The 19,894-nt window shown below is 33.6% G+C and overlaps 2 protein-coding genes across 2 annotated transcripts; one reads left to right on the top strand and one right to left on the bottom strand.

Moving 5' to 3' along the window:
- On the top strand, nt 1-4,707 carry LOC145631809 (uncharacterized). Its single transcript, XM_081683989.1, has 5 exons — nt 1-332; nt 1,076-1,217; nt 2,704-2,930; nt 3,479-3,736; nt 4,259-4,707. Exons 1-5 carry the CDS (start codon nt 78-80, stop codon nt 4,574-4,576), a joined length of 1,200 nt encoding a protein of 399 aa, XP_081540115.1. The 5' UTR covers nt 1-77; the 3' UTR covers nt 4,577-4,707.
- A 439-nt stretch (nt 4,708-5,146) lies between these two features.
- LOC145631810 (uncharacterized) lies at nt 5,147-7,874 on the bottom strand. The gene is made up of 5 exons (XM_081683990.1): nt 7,775-7,874; nt 7,627-7,675; nt 6,926-7,111; nt 6,745-6,784; nt 5,147-5,596 (listed from the first exon to the last, which is right to left on the bottom strand). The coding sequence occupies exons 2-5, from the start codon at nt 7,627-7,629 to the stop codon at nt 5,511-5,513; spliced, it is 315 nt and encodes a 104-aa protein (XP_081540116.1). The 5' UTR covers nt 7,630-7,675; nt 7,775-7,874; the 3' UTR covers nt 5,147-5,510.
- Between the last annotated feature and the right edge of the window lie 12,020 nt (nt 7,875-19,894).

The raw sequence follows: 19,894 nt of genomic DNA, 5'->3' as shown, positions 1-19,894 counted from the left end.
AAAAAACTAAACAAGTGTATGGTCCATTAAGAACCCAAAACATATGATTAACAAGAAAATACAAGTTAACCAAATAAATGGGGTGTTTAAGGCTAGGATTAGTACCAAATTATCATCATAATCCTTCAATATTGAATTCTAGATCATCCTTAATCTTACACAAGTATAAAACTGGGTTTCTACCATGTTCTTCATTTCCCTCAAATAAAAACTTATTCCGATTAATTACCATCACAAGTCCAATCAAATTGAACAAAGTTAGAGCTTGTTCAAATTCAACCGAAAAAACAATGGTGAAAGCAATTAGGGTTCATGAATTTGGCGGTCCAGAGGTTCATTTTCTATTCTCTTAATCATTTGTATGCACTCTACCTGTTTGATATTATGCCCAAATGAGCTAATTATTGATGGTTCAAACTTAAGCTTATATTTTGATGAATTTCTGAAAGTTTGCATTTTGATGACAAATTATTGATCTTTCTTTTTATTCTATTCAAATGCACTCCTCCTGTTTGTTAGTTTGCCCCAACTCCCAAAGAATGCATATTGATTTTTTTTTTTTTTTTGGTTGAAATTCGAAAATATAAATTGACAAATTTTACAATTTGTGTTGAACCCAAAATATAATTCCCTTTTTTCTCTCCCTTAAATTTTATGCATATGCACCTGTGTTCTTAAGACTATGAACTTTATTTGTGAATATAATTCACATGACTTATTTATAATGTATCTACTCTTCAATTGAGAGAGATTCCAAGAATGCTATACTTATCCAATTCTTCGTGTGGAGGCAGTGGTTGATCACTGAAATTTTGTCACCTTTGCAGATGATCATGCTCTTATATACAGTTGATGATTTCACTTGTGAAATTTTCTTGTTGAATGTGACAGGGAGATTGTGAATCTTAGTTTTAATCTTGCTTTTATGCTAATTAAGAAGCTGAAAATGTTAGATTTGTATTTTTTTTTTTAAATTTCTTTATTTATTTCTTTATTTATTTATTTTTTGGGTTTATATGTATGTATTTGATGCTGAATTTATTGGCTGAACTTGACTTGATGCTAATGTTTGTAGGTATTGAAGTGGGAGGATGTAGAAGTAGGAGAACCAAAGGAGGGTGAAATCCGCGTGAAAAATAAAGCAATTGGGCTTAATTTTATTGATATTTACTTTCGCAAGGGAGTTTATAAGAGTCCAACAATGCCCTATACTCCAGGTTTGCCTATTACTTTCGATCGTCTCTGCAATTTTAGTCTGTCTGACCCCCTCTTCTGGTTTTTACCAGTTCTGGACTCTTGGGAAAGACTGTTCATTTGAACCACCCCATCAATGGTGCAGATATATTGCTTGATCTTATTGTTGCTTATTTAGTTATGATAACAAATTTCATTCCAGTAAAATGATGTATGAAGCAGCTTCTCTGCAATTCTTTCAAGATACCAACTGATATGCATGCAAACCTCAAAAGTTCAATGGTGTGAGTGTTTTTTTTTCATGGAATGTTTTGTCTGTTCATTTGAATGTTCCAATGAGAATCATGGTGAAAAAGAGTCCTTTAGGTATCATATCTTGCTTAGTTATGAGTCTTATGACTCAACAGGAACACTAATTTAGTCTCCAATGGCTCCAGTATGCTTTATACTGGGCTGTGCAGAGCCCCATGGTCTTTATTCTGCTATTTGAATATTCTTTTGGTCCATAATGCTATCCACTAACCTGTTATATTTACATTTTTTTTTATTCTTTTTTTTTTTGGGGGGGGGGGGGGGGGGGGGAGGTGTTTTGGTCAAAAAACTGATTACCAGGTTCGACCTGGGTTGCGTCAACTACAACTAGATTAAAGTAACGAGGCTTGCTAAATTTAGATCTACAAGAATGAAACAAGGGAAAAAAGGGGAGGAAGACACAAAGGTGATGACGCAGAAAACCCCAAGAACGAGGGTAAAAACTGCGGGTGGCTATGAGTCCACCAATCCACTAAGTAATCAAATTTGTTACAATATAGGTTGCAATTTAATAACTAAATGATAATAATTCTCTGATTATATTCTATGGCTATACTTTAGTATTTTTGTGATGTCCTTTGCTATGGTCGCCTCTCTCCTTTTTATACTCGGAAAGCCTTCCCAAAGATCTTTAACGGCACTTTCCCTCAACTCCTCTAATTTCGGGATTGAGGGCCAAAGTTGTTCCTCCTTTTTCTCCGCACGTCCTGGTCAAGGGCTTACTAGTTTGAACCAGTCTTCTTCAACGGCCAGATTGTAGAAAGTGGCTCCTATTTCCATGGATAGAGGTTTGACTCGAAGATTCTGAAGAATATTCCTTGCATCTTTGCTCAGCTTGTTTGGTCTCTGGACACCAGCTTCGCTGTTACCTTCAACCTGTACGTTGCCAACCTGTAACCTGTAACCTGACTACCTGTATAACATAAGGATTCAGAGGTGAAAATTTTAGCATAACAGGAGGCATTTGTCTTGATTAAAAAATGTTATTTGACTTAATCTTATCATCTATTGTGTGTTGATGGGCATGTGAATATGTAAGCATATCGGTAGTTAGGGCAGTTACGTGGAGTTCTCAAATGTTTTATGTTGCTTAGAATCTTAGATATGACATCTGTCCGAAGTATGTTTTCATGACTGCATTTCTTGCGACTGAATTACCTCTCCATTAAGCCCTTTTTTTGTTTGGGGGATTACTAGGAATGGAAGCAGTTGGAGAGGTGGTAGCTGTAGGTCCTGGATTAACTGGCAGAAAGGTGGGTGATCTTGTTGCTTATGCTGGTAGTCCAATGGGTTCATATGCAGAGGAGCAGATCCTTCCTGCTGACAGAGCTGTCCCTGTTCCGCCTTCTGTTGATCCTATCACTGCAGCATCTATCATGCTCAAGGGATTGACAGCTCAATATTTAGTCCGTAGCAGCTTCAAGGTACACACTCTATTTGAATATTGACTATAGGCCTGTTAAATCGTAAATTTACCATCTCTGAATGAAATTCTGACTAGGGCTTGGTTTTCATACTCTTCCCTTATTTCTGGTGTGTATTTGTAAATGAAGTTCTGCTCGCCCATGATAATGACCAGTTTCATATGTCTAAGCATGCTATTAAACATTTATTCTGATGAGTGATGACAGTTATTAGCAATTAGCACACCACTCATGACAAAAGCAATGCTCTGAATTCTCTTTTTACTTGTTATATATAAAGTAAGTCATAAGTAGCTTGCATATGAGAACATTTACCTCATGAATCACTCATGAAGTTTACACCTGTAGTTCTCTACTGTAGAGAACATGGGTAGCAAGTATCATCTTAGTGTATTTCTATTGAAGGCACAAATAGTACCACAAGTATATTTTTAAGAAGATATTTTTCTTGATTTTTGCATTATTTGGATCCAAATTTAAGAATGATCAGAGGAAATTGTTGTTATATGCTATAATATTGTCTATTCTTCCAACTTATGAAATCATAGGTTGAAGCTGGGCATACTGTTCTTGTACATGCGGCTGCGGGAGGGGTAGGATCTCTGTTATGCCAATGGGCAAATGCCCTTGGTGCTACTGTCATTGGCACTGTCTCAACAGAAGAGAAAGCAGCTCAAGCTAGAGAAGATGGTTGTCACCATGTGATAATCTACAAGGAAGAAGATTTTGTAGCTCGTGTTAAAGATATAACAGCTGGCCAAGGGGTAGAAGTTGTCTATGATTCTGTTGGAAAAGACACTTTTCAGGTAATGTCCACCTTTGTGAGAAATTTGGCACCCATATTGAATTTATGAGATCTTCACGATTTACCTTAAGAGAAGGAACTTCAAATTACCTTTTTAGGTTTTACTCCCACCCCCCTCTTCCCTCCAGAAAAAAAAATGGTGTTATCGTTGTTTCTCACTACATTCAACAAAAATGAACCCTTATCCACCATAAATCAAACCAGGGTTGCGCTTTTCTACCTGGACCCTGCAGCTTCCTAGACTTGTGTATTTTTGAATTTAATCTGTTTATTCCAAGCTTTCTGAATTCTCAAACAAAGGAACCAACTTATAAGCTTATTTGCATGTTGGGGTTTAGAATATATGAAGTAATTAGCTTATATTCCCTTGTGATTTTCTTGGTGCTTTCCAGACCTTCCTATATACTGTAGTTCCATTAAGATGCTAAATCTGCCTAATCTAAATAATATAATTTTTAAAAAAAATAATAGATAAAAACATCCATATGCTGAACCATGTATACCGAAATTGCTTTGTTTTCAGGGATCACTGGAATGCTTGAAACTCCGGGGATACATGGTTCTGTTTGGTCAGTCTTCAGGTTCACCAGATCCTGTTCCATTGTCAGCGATTGCAGCAAAATCCCTCTTCTTAACAAGACCCACCCTTATGCATTACACCATAACTCGGGATGAGCTTTTAGAAGCTGCTGGAGAGTTATTTGCAAATGTTGCTTCAGGTGTTTTACGGGTTCGTGTTAATCATAAGTTTTTACTGTCACAAGCAGCTGAGGCTCAAACAGCACTTGAGAACCGGCAAACAACTGGATCAGTTGTGTTGATACCAGATGCTTCACTATGAGGTTTTACTATTAAAAAACTGTGTTTGTCGCTTATGTACCGTGTTCAAGGTAGTTTTAGGGTGAGTAACGGGTTCTGTGTAATTACACAAGGATCTTTTGTCTATGTTACTAGCTTACTACTAGAATGAGGTTTCATCATATTTCATGTTATGTAAGCGAGCAAACATTAATTTTTCCTGTGAGGTCTAAACCTTCACTTGCCAATAATAAATAACTGTTTGTTTGGTATCATTGGCATCTTTTTGGTTTTTGGTTTTTCATTTGAAAAAAAAAGAAACGGAAAATTGAAAACAAAAACAATAACAAACAGGCCCTTAAATTTAACAGATCTTGAATAAGAAAAGAAACTATTACTACGTACTATAATCCTATCTGACCAATCTACTTTTCAATATAAGGTTTATCATCCTTTAGTTGCTTCCGTTATATAGGTTTTTACTTAGGATGTTGCACTGTAGTACAAATTCTTTATGGCCGGAAACTTGTAGCTTAACCATAATATAAATTGAATTGACAGCTGCTATTGGCACTGCTGACTTGCTGTAGACAGCCTAAGTTTACAGCTTCAATTAGCAAAAAAAAATGTGCACAAGAATAACTCATAGAATGGGGCAATCGGCAAATTTACAACAAGACTCATGTATAGTAAAAGTCCAGCAACATCTTCTAGAACATACAAATTATAAGACTTCAAGTAGCCTTTCCTTAACAAGAACAACTAACTTGACTAAGTTCATGCAGTTCTGACATGTCATCAGCACACATGAAATTGAATTCTTGTAGCTACTACTCTTAGTTTCCGAACACCATATGTTTCGGCCTGCAAACAGGTACTGAAAGCCCAAGACCAATTATCTTTCATCCATCACTGCTCATTGCCTGCCAATTGCCAATTTGCCACCATAACAAACTAAGCTATACTTGAACCTTAATTTACCAATTGGAACCACCATCTGAATCACGAGATTGGTAGAAATCGTTTGGCTTTACGATGTTGACATCTTCAAATTCATTATCATCTAGACACAAAGAGAAAAAAGCACGCAAAGCATTAGATACAAACCAACCTATAACTGATAGAATACATCTTAAAAAGAGGGTTTACACTTTACACCCTTTATGTTCATTCTTGCTTTGCTTCACACCTTTTTGTTGTATTAGTTAGGGTGGAGGAGGGGGGGGGGGGGGGGGGGTATAAAAGGAGTTTACCTTAAGGAACAATTTAGACACCCTTTTCGTTTATTAGAACTACTATTGGAGCTAAAGCACAATGTAAAACAGACGAATTAAGGGTAATATATTACCTTCAAATGGGATGTTGGGTTCCCTTTTCCCCTCCTAGAGTTATAATTTACTGTCAATGGGGGTAATAAAACAGTTACTCCGCTGCTACCAAACACTAGCATTGCCTCCATGGCTCCAACCATCCAACACCCCTCACTTAAGCCCTTATTGATTATTATTACCCTTTTTTTCATTCTTTCTGGTTTCTAGCATGGTCTTGTTAAATAGTGAAGATAATTGTTCCAGGCTTCCAGCTGATGCTTACATTTTAATGCCTTTATTCAGACCCTGTTTTTGATTCGAGCCTTGTATACTATGTTTGATCTTTTAAGGACTTATGGCCAACCTATTTACATATTCAAACAGCATGTGTGGAAGGTCGATAAGAATTCCTTCTCCCTAATCACCCCTTCAAACTATAAACTGACCTTTAACATCATATCAAGGTGATCTAACTGATGTAAATGTCCTAGATGTTCCTCAGCGGGCTATAAGCCTATAACAAAGGTGAATATAATGTGGGAAAGAGAAATGCATCGATGATTTCTAAAGAGCCAATTCACTAGTTTGGAGGATAGGCTAGTTAGACACATGGTTTCATTACAAATTCCCAAACCCCACCAATAAACTTATTGGCTAGGCACCTATGTTTCTACCCCTTATTGTGCTGCCAATACCTATCACTATAATACACTACATTAACTTTAGCCACCTGACTCCCTGAAATTCTTTGGTCGCTTTGCATGAATGTACCATCAATTTCATAAAAACAAGTCAAGTCCACAATAGGATTATTTTCAGACACAAAAGAAAATACACACATTGAAGATCACGACGAAAAAAGAACAAAAACAAAGAGCCCAGACAAGAGTAAGAAAAGCACCTTTTCTCAAGGTTAATGCCACCACAGCATCGTTTTCCACCTACAAAGAAAATAACTTCATTTGAATTTCAAGAGACAAAAAGCTTATTTAAAACCTCAAAACTAATAAGAGTATATTGACAAATGATAACAAAACCAGTTTCCAAGTTCACGAGTTGATCATACTCACGGATTCACCTACCTTTTGATCTGCTAAAGTCTTTGAATCCTCAAGAACTTCCCCCGATTCTACAAGAATCAACCGCTGGTTATCTACAGGCTGTTCAATAAGCCCATGAATTTTCTGCTTTATCTCCAGGATTTTTTCGGTAGGATCACACTGAATGAAGTAGGTTGTCTTACTACGCTTAACTCGAATGTACATGGCCTAAATACAAATCAATACAGCTTCAATCACTCAACCAACTCATGTAAAACTAAGTACAAATCAAAACTTCATCGATCATTCGACATTAAGACGCTTCATCACAAGCAAAGATTCTCATAAAAGTAACTCAATTAGACAGATATATTCCAATTCAACACCAAAACAATGGAAAATTACAGTTTTTTTTTAATTAATTTTAACCATAATTCAATAAAACGGTCAATCAATCGAGCTCCAAAAGCAATTTCAATCATAAATCAGACAAATTCGCATTATCATGATCTACCACAATTCCAAGCACCTCAATTACAATCATCAAAACCAAATACCCTAAAAAAAAAAAAAAAATTCAGCCTCCCATTTACTCCTATAAATTAACTCTTATCTAATGTGAATAAATCATGTATATTTGCATGAAATCATCCAAATTGACGAGATAATAAATAAATAAATAAATTTAAAAAAAAAAAAAAATTGAAGTTACATATGAGAAAGATTAGATAAAAATTGCTTACCATATTGTACCAAGAGACGAGGAGTGAAAAGATAGTTGCTTTCAAATTCCTAAGAACTCAAAGACATTAAACATAGAATCAATGATGATTAAGATAAATTAGATGATTAACGATGTTGGTTAAGATGGTTAATGGAAGAACAACTTACAGGCAACTGTAGACTTGAAGAGTTAGCAATAAGTCAATAACCCCTCCAACTCCGAAGTCCAGAATTTGTATTCGTGTTTTTTTTTTTTTTCTTCTATTCACCTTTTTATTATTAATTTTTTTTTATTTAAAATTTGAGTTAGGTCTCCGGGTTGTCACGACTTTGAAGGCGTTAATATAAAAGGTGAAATTAATGCAGTTTAAAACCGAACCAAACCTTGCGGTTTTTTTTTTTTTTTTTTTTTTTTTTTTTTTTTTTTTTTTTAATATGGTTGGTGCAGTTTGAGAAATCTCAAAATCGAATTAATATGATTTGGTTTCAATTTTCTTTATTAATTTCTACCCTATATATATAAAGCCAAAAAATGATAAAACTTGTGTTTCTTTATGTCCTAGAATGTCAACCAATGTGGGGCAATGTTAGAGTGAATGACCCATTATAATGGAGCAAAAAGAGAGAGGATGAAAATTTTTGGTGTGATTTTTTTTTTTTTTTTTTTTTTTTTGAAAACCAAATTTTAAACAGTGTGATTTTTTTCGGTTCAATAATAATATGTTGCAGTGTGGTTTGAAAATTCTAAAACCGAATTATTGTGGTTTGGTTTCAATTTGAGCTATAAGCCACACCGCAAACCGAACTTTCACCTCCAGTCAATGTAGCGTATGGGCATTAGGCAACAATCGAGGCCATGGGTGCCAACAACAACTTCCTTCTATACCGCTTTATTTAGCACGAGGTAATATTGTAAACATCACATCGCCAATAACTCAATAATGATTTATTTAAAGGCCCAAATGGAATCCAAATGGGTCTAACCTTGGAGGTCTGCCATTTTTGTGTCCAATAAATATCATGGCAAAATCGGTTTTTCAATGTAGGGCCCAAAAACGTCCAAATTAGACGAAGAGGTTTGATAAACATCCAAAAACTTCTATAACTCTTTAGGGTAATCCTGTACATATTCTAAGAGCTATAATCGCATAGAGTTTTTTAAAACCTTATAAATAAGAAGGATGTACTTATAACAGTGTAGAAGTCTCTAGAACATGTGAATGTAGAACCCTCCATTTTAAGAATTTAAGAACATTCTAGACAAAAAAGTAGGTTGTATATAAGGAAGATTATAAATAGGGACTTTTCCCTCATTTTTGTATCATACACACAATTGTAAACTCTCTCAATTTTTAATACAAAGAATTCTTTAAAAAAAAAACCTCTCTCTTAAATAATTTTCTACTTAATAGTTTGGGGAACCTTAACTAGAGTTAGTAGTGATTCTAGTAGACCGTGTGCAAAAAATTAAGGGAAATAGTCAGCATATAATAGGGTGCACAAATATAACAATTGAACTTTTTTATCTTGGGTCGAATGTTGGTGACATTTACAGCTAGTCTTCTTAGTCATTTCCACTTAGGCTAACTTGACAATCTATTTTTTTACAGCACAATAATGATACTCCAAAATTTTAATTCATATAATAGACAATGAAGCTTGATGTTGACATTAAGACACCAAAATTTAGGCAGAACCATGTTGTTAACTATGAAAGCTTACTTCCCATTTGTGTCTCCCCAAAACCAAACCCAGTGATGAGTACCTTTCACGTCGAATCATAATCGAATGAAACGAAAGTGTGGAAAGGTCTAGTGTTGCGGAAAGTTTTTAATTCTTTTCTCTTCTTTCTGTTTTTGAAAACTTTATTTTAAGAAAACAGTCAATCTAGTTTGGTTGGTCCATGATATGGGTCCAATAGTGGTGTAGTTGGATGGGGCTTGCAAAGACCTTTCCAACGATATATTATAAGCCCGATTCCGATGAATATTGAGGAAGTTATGGCTAATTTACTAAACTGGGCCCGGTTTGAGCTTTATATGCGGCCCAATGATCTAGGGGAGGGCCTAATATGATTTATCATTCCTAATGCAATTAGGAATGGTTTTAGTCTTCTGGAATCTTCTAGAAGGTTCTTTTCATTCCTAATTCAATTAGCATTGATAAGTTGACTTTGTTGACTTTTCAGAGCTTTAATTAAGATCAAATAGCATTTTCGAAGAAATTATATTATTTTATCCTCCAGTACGGTAAATTTATCGGATTTTCGAAAACGCGTTGAAATCAAGCTTGGCGTCCAACCCCAGACCTTGGCGCCTGGAACCAGGCTTGGCGCCTGGCGCTAGTGCTGGTGTCTGGCGCCAGCTAGCCAGGGTTGGCGCCAGCTCTGTTTCCTGAGCGTCAGACTCTGTTTTGTTAATTTATCTTTTTTGGCTAATTTTCTCTATAAATATCGTATTGAAAACTCCGTTTTCATTCACCAATTCTCCTCATTCGCAAGTTATTTACCTACAATCAATCATTAATGCATTAGCATTCTTTAAATCTCTAAATCATTCATCTCTTTCATTCATCTTTCTTTAAACTTGGTTTTCTCATACAAAATTCCGCATTCACAAGATCTAGAAACACCTAGCCATATTCGAAGTTGCCTTCGCCCTAGACGTGAAAGGTTTTAATTTCTGAAGGGTTTGGTCCCAAATCTCTATTTCAATTATTTAATTTAATTGTTTTGATTATTATTTTCCTTGAAGTTACTAACGTGTGTATTTTGTTATTAGAAAGAGGTACGAGGCATCAAAGTAAGTACTTTAATTGATTTGATTGATTTTATGATGTAGAAATCATGGTTACATTGTTATTATGATATTCCTAGTATCATGTCTACGTTATATTTAATATTAAATATGATTGCTATGATGCCTTTTATTCTCTTCCTAATATTTATTCATGTTAGTATCATGTTAGGGTTAAAGGTTTGATTTTTATTGCTTAGTGACATGCTAGGGTTTGTTATTAATCTTATTAATTAGTATCATGCCTAGGATCTTGCTATGTTCATTGTGCTTTAATATTAATATGAGCATGATTTTGATTATGATTATGATTATGATTTATGATGATTATTATTATTATTATTATTAATATTATTATTATTATTTTCACGATGATTATTATAATTATTATAATTCATGTTTATTCTAATGATTGATTATTTATTATTATTATGTTGCTTGGTACATTAATTTTATTATTGTTATTGCTTGATCACCTTTATTGCATGTTTAAAGGGAATTTGGTATTTGTAATCACGCTTAATAAGATAATTAATAATCTTGTTAGGGTTAATTGTGATTATAATTCAAGTGATCGCCAATAATAGTTTATTTGTGCATTAATGTTCAACCAACATAGATAAACAGGTTTAGGGTCAATCCTATTGATTGCATGTTAATCAGAAAGCGCACATGAATACGAGCAGAATAAAGTAGAGGCCTATTATTAGGGCAGGTTCAATCTCTTTTAGGTTGGATTTGTACCCTCATCCCCGAATCCTTATTTGGCTCATGACCTTATGGAGTTGACGATCTCTTGGATCGTTAAGGGGTGTAACCTTCATCCTATGAACGGTTTACAAGTTCCTAAAAAAAACTTGTTGGCGACTCTTTTGCTCTATCTTCTTCCCTTCTGGACGCCACCGTACTTTAGTGTATGATTACAGTGGGGTTCAAGCTAGTGGGATTTAAAGACTTGAAATATTCCCTACAAATACGTAAATAAAAAAAATAAAAATAAGAAAAAGCATAATAAGATAAGAATATTACTCGCAAGAATTGAATATACCACCAAAATCAATACGCAATCGATCTTTAATAAATGAACAAGTATATCAAATTTTTTTGTACAACTTTGTTAATGATTATCTACAATTTTGAAATTTTTACCATATACGTGGTATAGATACTAAATCAACAAGTTAGCATAAGCAGTGTAAAGAGTAATAAATTGATGCAAAAATTAAATGATTTACAATATTTATGAAAGGTTTCATGATGAATATTCGAAAAACCAAGATTAATAGACATTGTTACCGGAAAAAGTTTTTTGATTTAACCTTGATAAAAAGTCAAAAAATAAATATAAAAAATAGCCATACTAATTAATGTCAACGAATGGTGATTGATCAATCCCTCTATCCACGACTCCACGTGCATCTACCACTATCAACAAGATTACAACAATGAACAAAATGTCGAATTGAATACATTTTAAAATGTTATTTGTGCTCAAATTTCACTCGTTTAAATTAGTTAACTTTTTTTCTATTACTTGTTTATGTTCAAACGGTATAAAATTATGGTTATTAGTTATTACATAATTATTCAAAATATTATGTTTTATAATATATTCCAATAAAATAAAAGGTTTTTCAACGTATATGCTTGAGTTATCACTCAATTCACCATATACCCATTTAAAATTTTAAATTCACCATATAAGTTTTACGAAATCAAATGCCACCAAATGCCATGACTAATGTCGTTAACTTTGCTATTCATTAAGATTAATTATACCGTATGGCAGCATCTAATGGGTTTATATTTAAGTTTTTTTTAAAACCTTATTTAAAGTTATTTAATTAAATTTTTTTTAAAAAAAAAACTTCAAAAAATTATCAAAAATAAACCCACCAGGCCACCACCAGTCGGCAGCCTAACCACGGAGGGGTCTAGGTGCCGATGGGGGGCAGGTTGGGCGGCTTGGGTCCAAGGGGTGGTGGTTCGTTTTTTTTTTTTTTTTTTTAAAAAAAAAGTTTTTATAATTAATTAATTAATTTTTTTGTAAAAATGAACTTATCAAAGATTGTGACGTGGCACAATCAATCTTAGTAAGGCCATTTGGTGTAAAAAGACTAAGGGTCTGTTCACATTTGCTGAACTGAGCTGAACTGAACTGAACTGATTGGAACTGAACTGAACTGAACTGAACTGAATTGAGCTGAAATGAATATTTTATGAGAGAGGGAAATTAAGAGCTGAACTGAACTGAACTGAATTGATTGGAGCTGAACTGAACTGAACTGAACTGAACTGATTGAAGCTGAACTGAACTGAACTGAAATTAAGTGAATGTGGACAGGCCCTAAGCTAGAATAGACCAGGTCTACAATAACTTATTATAGACTCAACCTTCTTGTATACCATACGAATGTGATTATATCATACGAGATGTGATTATATTACTACAAAAGTGATTATATCATTTTGAAACTGTTATGTAAATGTATAACTCAAAAAGTGAATTTATCATTAAGTATCAAATAGTAAATTACATCATTTCAAAACATGATTTTTAAATTTTATCATCCTAAAGATAATTAAATAATCTCATTAAATGGTTTAATATGAGATTATATAATTCAAAATGTGACTCACAAAAGGATAATTATATCATCTAAAAAAGTGATTATACCATCCAGAATGTGATTATATTATTTGAAAGTGTTAAATTTTGGGTCTACAATAATTTATTGTAGACTGGGTCCATACAAGACCAATTATATGTTTAAACTTCCTCTATTTTTCTTCTTAAATCTCAAGCAAGTCGTAGGGCTAAAGTGAAAATTTTAAATAAGTTTTAGTTAGTTTTAACAAAAATTTGATGACATCATTTTCAATGGGGCCACCAAAAATGATATCACATCCAAGTCTTATAATTAGAAAATTTGACATCTATTTATTTATTTTTTATAATATAGATTTAAGTGATTTTTGATTGATTATATAACTTGACGGTGACTAAATTAATTGCTTAAAGTTTTTAATGTTGGTAGTCTTGATACCAAATACATTGATTAAATTCGTTTTACATCATTTGAATTTTGTCCTTCGTAACACATAAATCTCCACGTACAAATTTAATCCGATAAATCGAGTCTCTTATGAAGAACTAACAGACCGGGTTTCATGAGTCCTCTTCCCATCACATAAAATTAAATCGCTTTGATGGTTTCACACTTTCACATCAAACAAAAGAACATTGGGATTCAAATGTATTAGGCTTAAGATTTTGACAATAATTGTCAAACATTCTACGAGGTTTTAAGTTTTAACCATAAACAATACATACAATGAATGTCGACTGTTAGGGTTGAACTTAGTTTGGTTTGGACCGTAACCAAACCAAACCAAACCGCATTTTAGCGGTTTGGTTTGATTTTGATTTTTTGGTAAATACGGTTTGCGGTAAACCGTATTTTAATATTTACATAATTTTTAAATAAATTAAAATAATTATTACTTCCTCTGTTTTTCAATACTTGCAACACACCTTTTATCACACTTTTCGAGGAGGTGATTTAACTAGGTAAACGAATGAATTAAGCTATGAAATTTGAACTGTAGCAATTTATCCCTTTCTTTTTATAGGTGGTAAAATTTTGTAAATTAATTTATCTGTTTACCTAGTCTAATATCTTCGTTAAAATGTGTGTCAAAGGGGTATGTTGCAACTAAATTAAAACGGAGGAAGTATATATTATTTTAAAAAAAACATGAAAAATCAAAAGAAAACTGTACGTTCAGTAGACTGTATACTTATTCTCAAACTTCAAATCAAATAGGTAATTGGTTATGTAACTGGTAATTGGTAATTTTTTCTTCTAAATTTTTAATAATGTAATTGGTTATGTTACTTATGTAACTAATTATATATAATTGGTAACTTTGAGTTCTGGATATTGTCATGTTGCTGCCAATTTGTTGCTATTGCCAATTATTAATGACTATAATGTAGATTTTATTTATTATTATTATTATTTTTACAAATCTATTATAAATGTTATGTACTGCATACAGAGTATTATATTTATTATGTGTTACTGTGTTAGCACTTGATTGATTGATAGTTATTTTTATTTTAACTTTGTAGTACAATTTAATCCCTTTGGGCTAATTTTTTAAAATTTATTATAAATTTATTTAGTATTATAAACCGCAAACCAAATCGCACCAAACCGTATTATTACGGTTTGGTTTGGAAAATTGACCAAACCGTATTTTGTGGTTTGGTTTGATTTGGACTCAAACCGCACCAAACTAGACCATGTTTGAAAATTTTATGCACTAGTAGAAAAAACTAAATGGCAAGCGGTTTTGAACCGCATGCTCTGGGGGTTTGCCAATAGCCTTTTAAATGGCAAGCGGTTCCATTTGTAGAGAAAGGGCAGCGGTTAGGCGCCAAAACCGCTGCCCATTATGGCTATTTTTTTTTTTTTTTTTTTTTTTTTCACTTTAATTGATACACAAACAAAATATACTCCCTCCGTTAACAGTTATGTGCAACTTTGGAGGGCATTTCGGATACCAAGGCAAAAGATGGAGGGTAGAGATTAGAGGGAGTCAAGTGACTTAATTAAAAGGAGTGGAGAGAAAAAGTTGGTCCCCCCCACTTGCAAATATGGAGGGGAAATCACATTGTTTTGGAGGGGTGTGTTCCCCCCCCGCCCCCGAACTTGGGATTTTTAAAATTCCCTCCAACTGTTTTTTAAAAAAAGGAAGCTAAACTTCCTTATTTCTGATCATCATTTCAGCATTTATGAGGCTTATAAATAGTAGCCTCCAATATTCATGAAGCATTCAACGCTTCACACTAAATACACAACCATGTTTGTTCAAAACAGCCAAAAGTTAGCACTAATTACAAACGTTTAGCCCACATTAAACCCGAAAAATTACTCCTAATCTAAAATTAGTGCTACACATAATTAGTCTTCATATCATCATTGCATCATCTTGAGAGCAGCATCATCTAATAAAAAACCTTCATCATCCCACCCCCTCACCATCTACATCAATCTGCAAATTCAAACAGCAAACAGAAGACATGGCAGACATAAATGAAGACCCTTTTTTCGACATTGATCACTTAATTACAGAAGACAACCAAACACTGCCACACATAACCACTTAGGAGTCAACAGTGGTAGGATTAATTTCTCCTATGTTTAGTTTTTTTTTTTTTTTTAGTACCAATCAATAGGTGGTTACGTGTATTTTGTATGTAGGTAATTGAAACAAACATCAAAGGCAGTGATGGTTTAGTTCCAGTGCACATGTAACACGATTTTTGTAGCCATATTTTGAAGTTAATGAAATGGCCAAAAGTACTTAATTAATTGAATCCATCAGGAGATCTTATTTTTTTTTTTTTTAAACATAACTCTTCAAACATGGTTACCTCAACATCAATCACTATATAGTGATTGGTGGAGCAAGACCAATGTTCAAAAACTGTTTCTTAGGAGTCCCTTTATCATTTGGATTCCATTACAACACTAAAGTCAATTATAAGGGGGGACGGACTCAACAATATCTACAACAACCAGCATATAAAGGGAACTCCTTTACATAATGTTCACTCCTATATGATCATTGAGAACATGTTACACACAACAACCAAAAAAACCAACTCAACAAACCATCAATAAGGCTCATCATTCAACAATCAAATTCCCATAAGCCAAAACCCATGATTATATCATTAACCAGTCATTATCCAAGCAAGAACATGCATCATAAATTAATCAAATCCATGATAAACAAAACCAAACCAAAACATCCACCAAAAATTAATCCAACACAGAAGGCTACCAAACCAGATCATCATCCAATAATTATCCAAGGCAGCACCAATCCAACAAGAACATGCACCATTAAGTAACCTAACAGTCCCAGTACTCAACAACAACAAATATAAGTGTGAACATAAACTGGACTCACAAAAGGCATCCATCCAAGATCAGAACAGAAAAAGAACTAAAATAAACGACTCAAATCCAAGAGCAGAACAGAACCGGCATAACCAAATCAAGTCACAATCATACACAAACATCACTTAAAAGGGACTCAATAGCAAAAAATTAAACAAGTTAGGGTTATGAATCGTTACGAGTGCAGCTACTCAGAGGGTTGAACCGAAGGGTTCATCCGCCTCATATAGCGCGTCACAATAGGAACAAAACGCTCTTCTAGTTTTTTGGATGGAGGTTCCTCAGCAGGCTCCTCATCAAAAGACAACTCAATCAACTCGTGGTCAGGGAGGCCACGCATCCTACGCAGACCAACACGCGCGGCCTTCCTTGTAGCCCTAACTCTTGGGGGTGGCCTTTCCCTCTTAGATCTAGGTTTGGTTGGGACCACAAAACTTCCCTCACCACTCTGATCAACAACCAGATCCACAGCCATGTCACAGAAATCAAGAGATTTACGGCGGGACTCCCCTTCACCCTCCTCCTTCTTCGCCCTTTCTTTCTCGTAAATACTTTTCATAACTTGACCAAGGTCTATGTATGTGTACAAAGTACAGTAGGGACCCGTCTCACTGGACTCGTAAAATTGACGAGGGAAAGGAGATCCAACCTCGAAGCAGTGGATGAGGTTTTGGATCAAATAATTCTCCTCTCCCTTGTCGTTTGTGGCCATGTATGCATCCTTTAAAGGATCCAAGTTCACCATTGTTATGGGGGGCTTTGTTTGAGAAAGATTGAAGAAGAGAGGAGTAGATCTGGAGAGAAGAAGTGAGAAAATCGTAAGAATAGAGGAGAAAGAAAAACCCAGAAGATGAACTAGGGTTTATCTTTAGAAGACTCGAGAAAATATAGAGAGAACCAACCATCATAATTTAATTTTGATGGTTGGGAATGTGAGTAAATGAGGAGAGAAGGGAGGAAATAGGAAGCTAAAAGGAAGGAATCATTAGATTAGGAGAATCTGATTAGTTTTAGGTTAATTAGATTAGGTTATAATAAGGGTAATAATTAACAAATTAAAAATGTTAAGTAAGGGCAATATAGTAATTTTCACCTTTTTTTACTAAAAATAGAAAGAAAATGGAAAGTTGCATATAAACCCGGTCATCCCAAAATGGCAAAAGTTGCACATAACTATTAACGGAGATAATATGTAAAAACATTAATATTTTCGTTAATTAAATGTTTTAATAATTCAATTTCATCAAATAAAAAAAGATACAACTCATGTAAGCACGCAATCCCCTGCTCCCCTTCGCGGTGCACCACCTGAACCACCATCTCTGCCCACCAATTTCAGCAATCCCCTGCTCCCCACCGCAATCACCGCCAGTAATACACAGTGTAATCCCCCGTATTTTTAAATATTTTATAAATGAAAATTTATTTTATTTATAATATTTAATTGTACTTTTCCGGAATTTAATTTCAAAAATTTCAAATTATTAATATATATAGGTCAAAAATTATTTTAGCACAAACTATTTTTATGAATATATGTCTACAATACATGATCATACAAACAAAGCCTACCATTTCATTTACCTATTTGACCCATTAATTTATGAGGTCCAATCTTCTTACTTACCCTACAACATTCTCTCCTATAAATACCCCATTAATCCCTAAAATTTTGCCACACAAAAGGTTAGTTCTATTTTTCCTTCTCCTTTATTTTATTTTATTTTATTTCATTTTCCTTTTCCTTTTCCTTTATTATTCTTATCTTTTTTTATTTTATTTCTCTTTTCTTTTTCTTCTTTTTTCCTCCTCTTCCTACGTGAGAATTAACTCACTGCTGTCCCCACCCAGCCGGCAGCCACCGCAGCCACCTTTTCCCCCTTCTTCCTTTCCTTCTTTTCCCCTTATTTCTATTTCTATTTGCGTAATTATATAAGTATTGTTTTGGAATTTTGATTTAATTGTTTGAAATTGATATAATTAGTATCAAATCTATATTTTGACGGCAAAAGGTTATAATTTCAGATTATATACATGTTTTAATTTTAATATTTCCGTTCGTTAATATTAATCTCGTTTTAATCTCGGTCAGGTTCTGAACTCATCCGATTTTGATATAAAAAAAAGTAGTGTTTTCCAAGTGGAAACAACGTTTTAAGAAAGAATCACTACCTTTGGTAGTGTATACCACCCTCTCGTGGCCAAATTCAGCCTCTAATTAAATATGATTTTTGGGCAGTTTTGATTATTTAACTAGTTACTTTTTGTTTAAATATTTTTCAATCTTTAGTTTTGATTATTAAAAGTAATTTTCAGATTATAAAAGTATGAACATTTGGGTTAAAACTATTCTAAACCATACTGTTAGAATTCTATTTATACCCCCGAGGTATTCCAATTAAACTATGTTCATGGGTTGCTAATAAAGTTTCAAATTTAAAGTTTTTAAAATTTCAGACTTTGTAATATGAATTGTATTGTTTTAGTATCAAAATAAGAAGTTTTAATGTTTCTACATATTTTATTAAGCTACTACTTTGATATTTCAAGCGTATATTGTTGATTTTCCGAAAGATAATAACAAACTAAAATTTCAGATTTTTGTAGTAACTTAAGTGTGCTGAAATTTTATGTATAAAGGTGTATTTTAAGGTTTTTATGAAGGAAATTTAAAGAACTATATATAAGCCTTTAATTTTAACTAAAGGAAAGGTTTTAAAGTGTTGTTTGATTTGGATTTTGAAGGTTTTAAAGTAAGATAGTATTGCTGTAAATTTGATTGATTGGGTATTGATTGAGATGTTATTGTTTGGTTTAGGAGAGGAGTTTATTGAAGGTGATTTCTAGATAGTAAAGTGGCATACCAATTCGTTTATTCAAGGTACGTACAAGTTACGAAACCTTTCTTTTAGGTGTATGTTTAAGGACGAATCGAGAACTTAGTATCATGTATAGGGATGACTGGGTTAAATTGTTTGGTTATACATTGTGAATTTCGTATGACGTGCACTATTTTATATTGCAAGTATTATTTGTGCTTTAATTATGCAAGATGCGATTAGAGGCAAATGTATGTGAATATGTGGAATGATTTATTTATTACTCATTCATGATTATGTAAACAGGATGAGTAAAGGAAGAATTTAAGTCTTATATGACGAGGTTAAGTTTGTGGGGTTCCTAATGCACTCAAGGTGTTTATACACCGAGGTTGTTAAAAGATTAAATAATAAATGTTGGTTGTCACTAATAAATCAAGAATTGAAATTGGAAACTTGCCTTGCTTGATTGAATTGTTATTGGAATGTTTGTATTGTTATGCATATGAGTCATCACCAAGTCTAAACCTGTAAATCACGTAAAGTGCAAGATGAATGAGCAATAAAACTCTGGATTGGTGCACATCTGGAGTATTGACAATCAGGGGTTAGGGTACATGGGGTATTAGCCGTGTACTTTTATCGAGGCCGTCTGATCTACAAGTCTCCTATTTCAAATATTTTTTTTTTAAACTAGGA

The sequence above is a fragment of the Chenopodium album genome, chromosome 5 (assembly GCF_948465745.1).
Source record: "Chenopodium album chromosome 5, dcCheAlbu1.1, whole genome shotgun sequence".
Lineage (NCBI taxonomy): Eukaryota > Viridiplantae > Streptophyta > Magnoliopsida > Caryophyllales > Amaranthaceae > Chenopodium > Chenopodium album.
The sequence above is the reverse complement of the archived record's forward strand: the minus strand, read 5'-3'. Positions and strand labels throughout refer to the sequence as shown.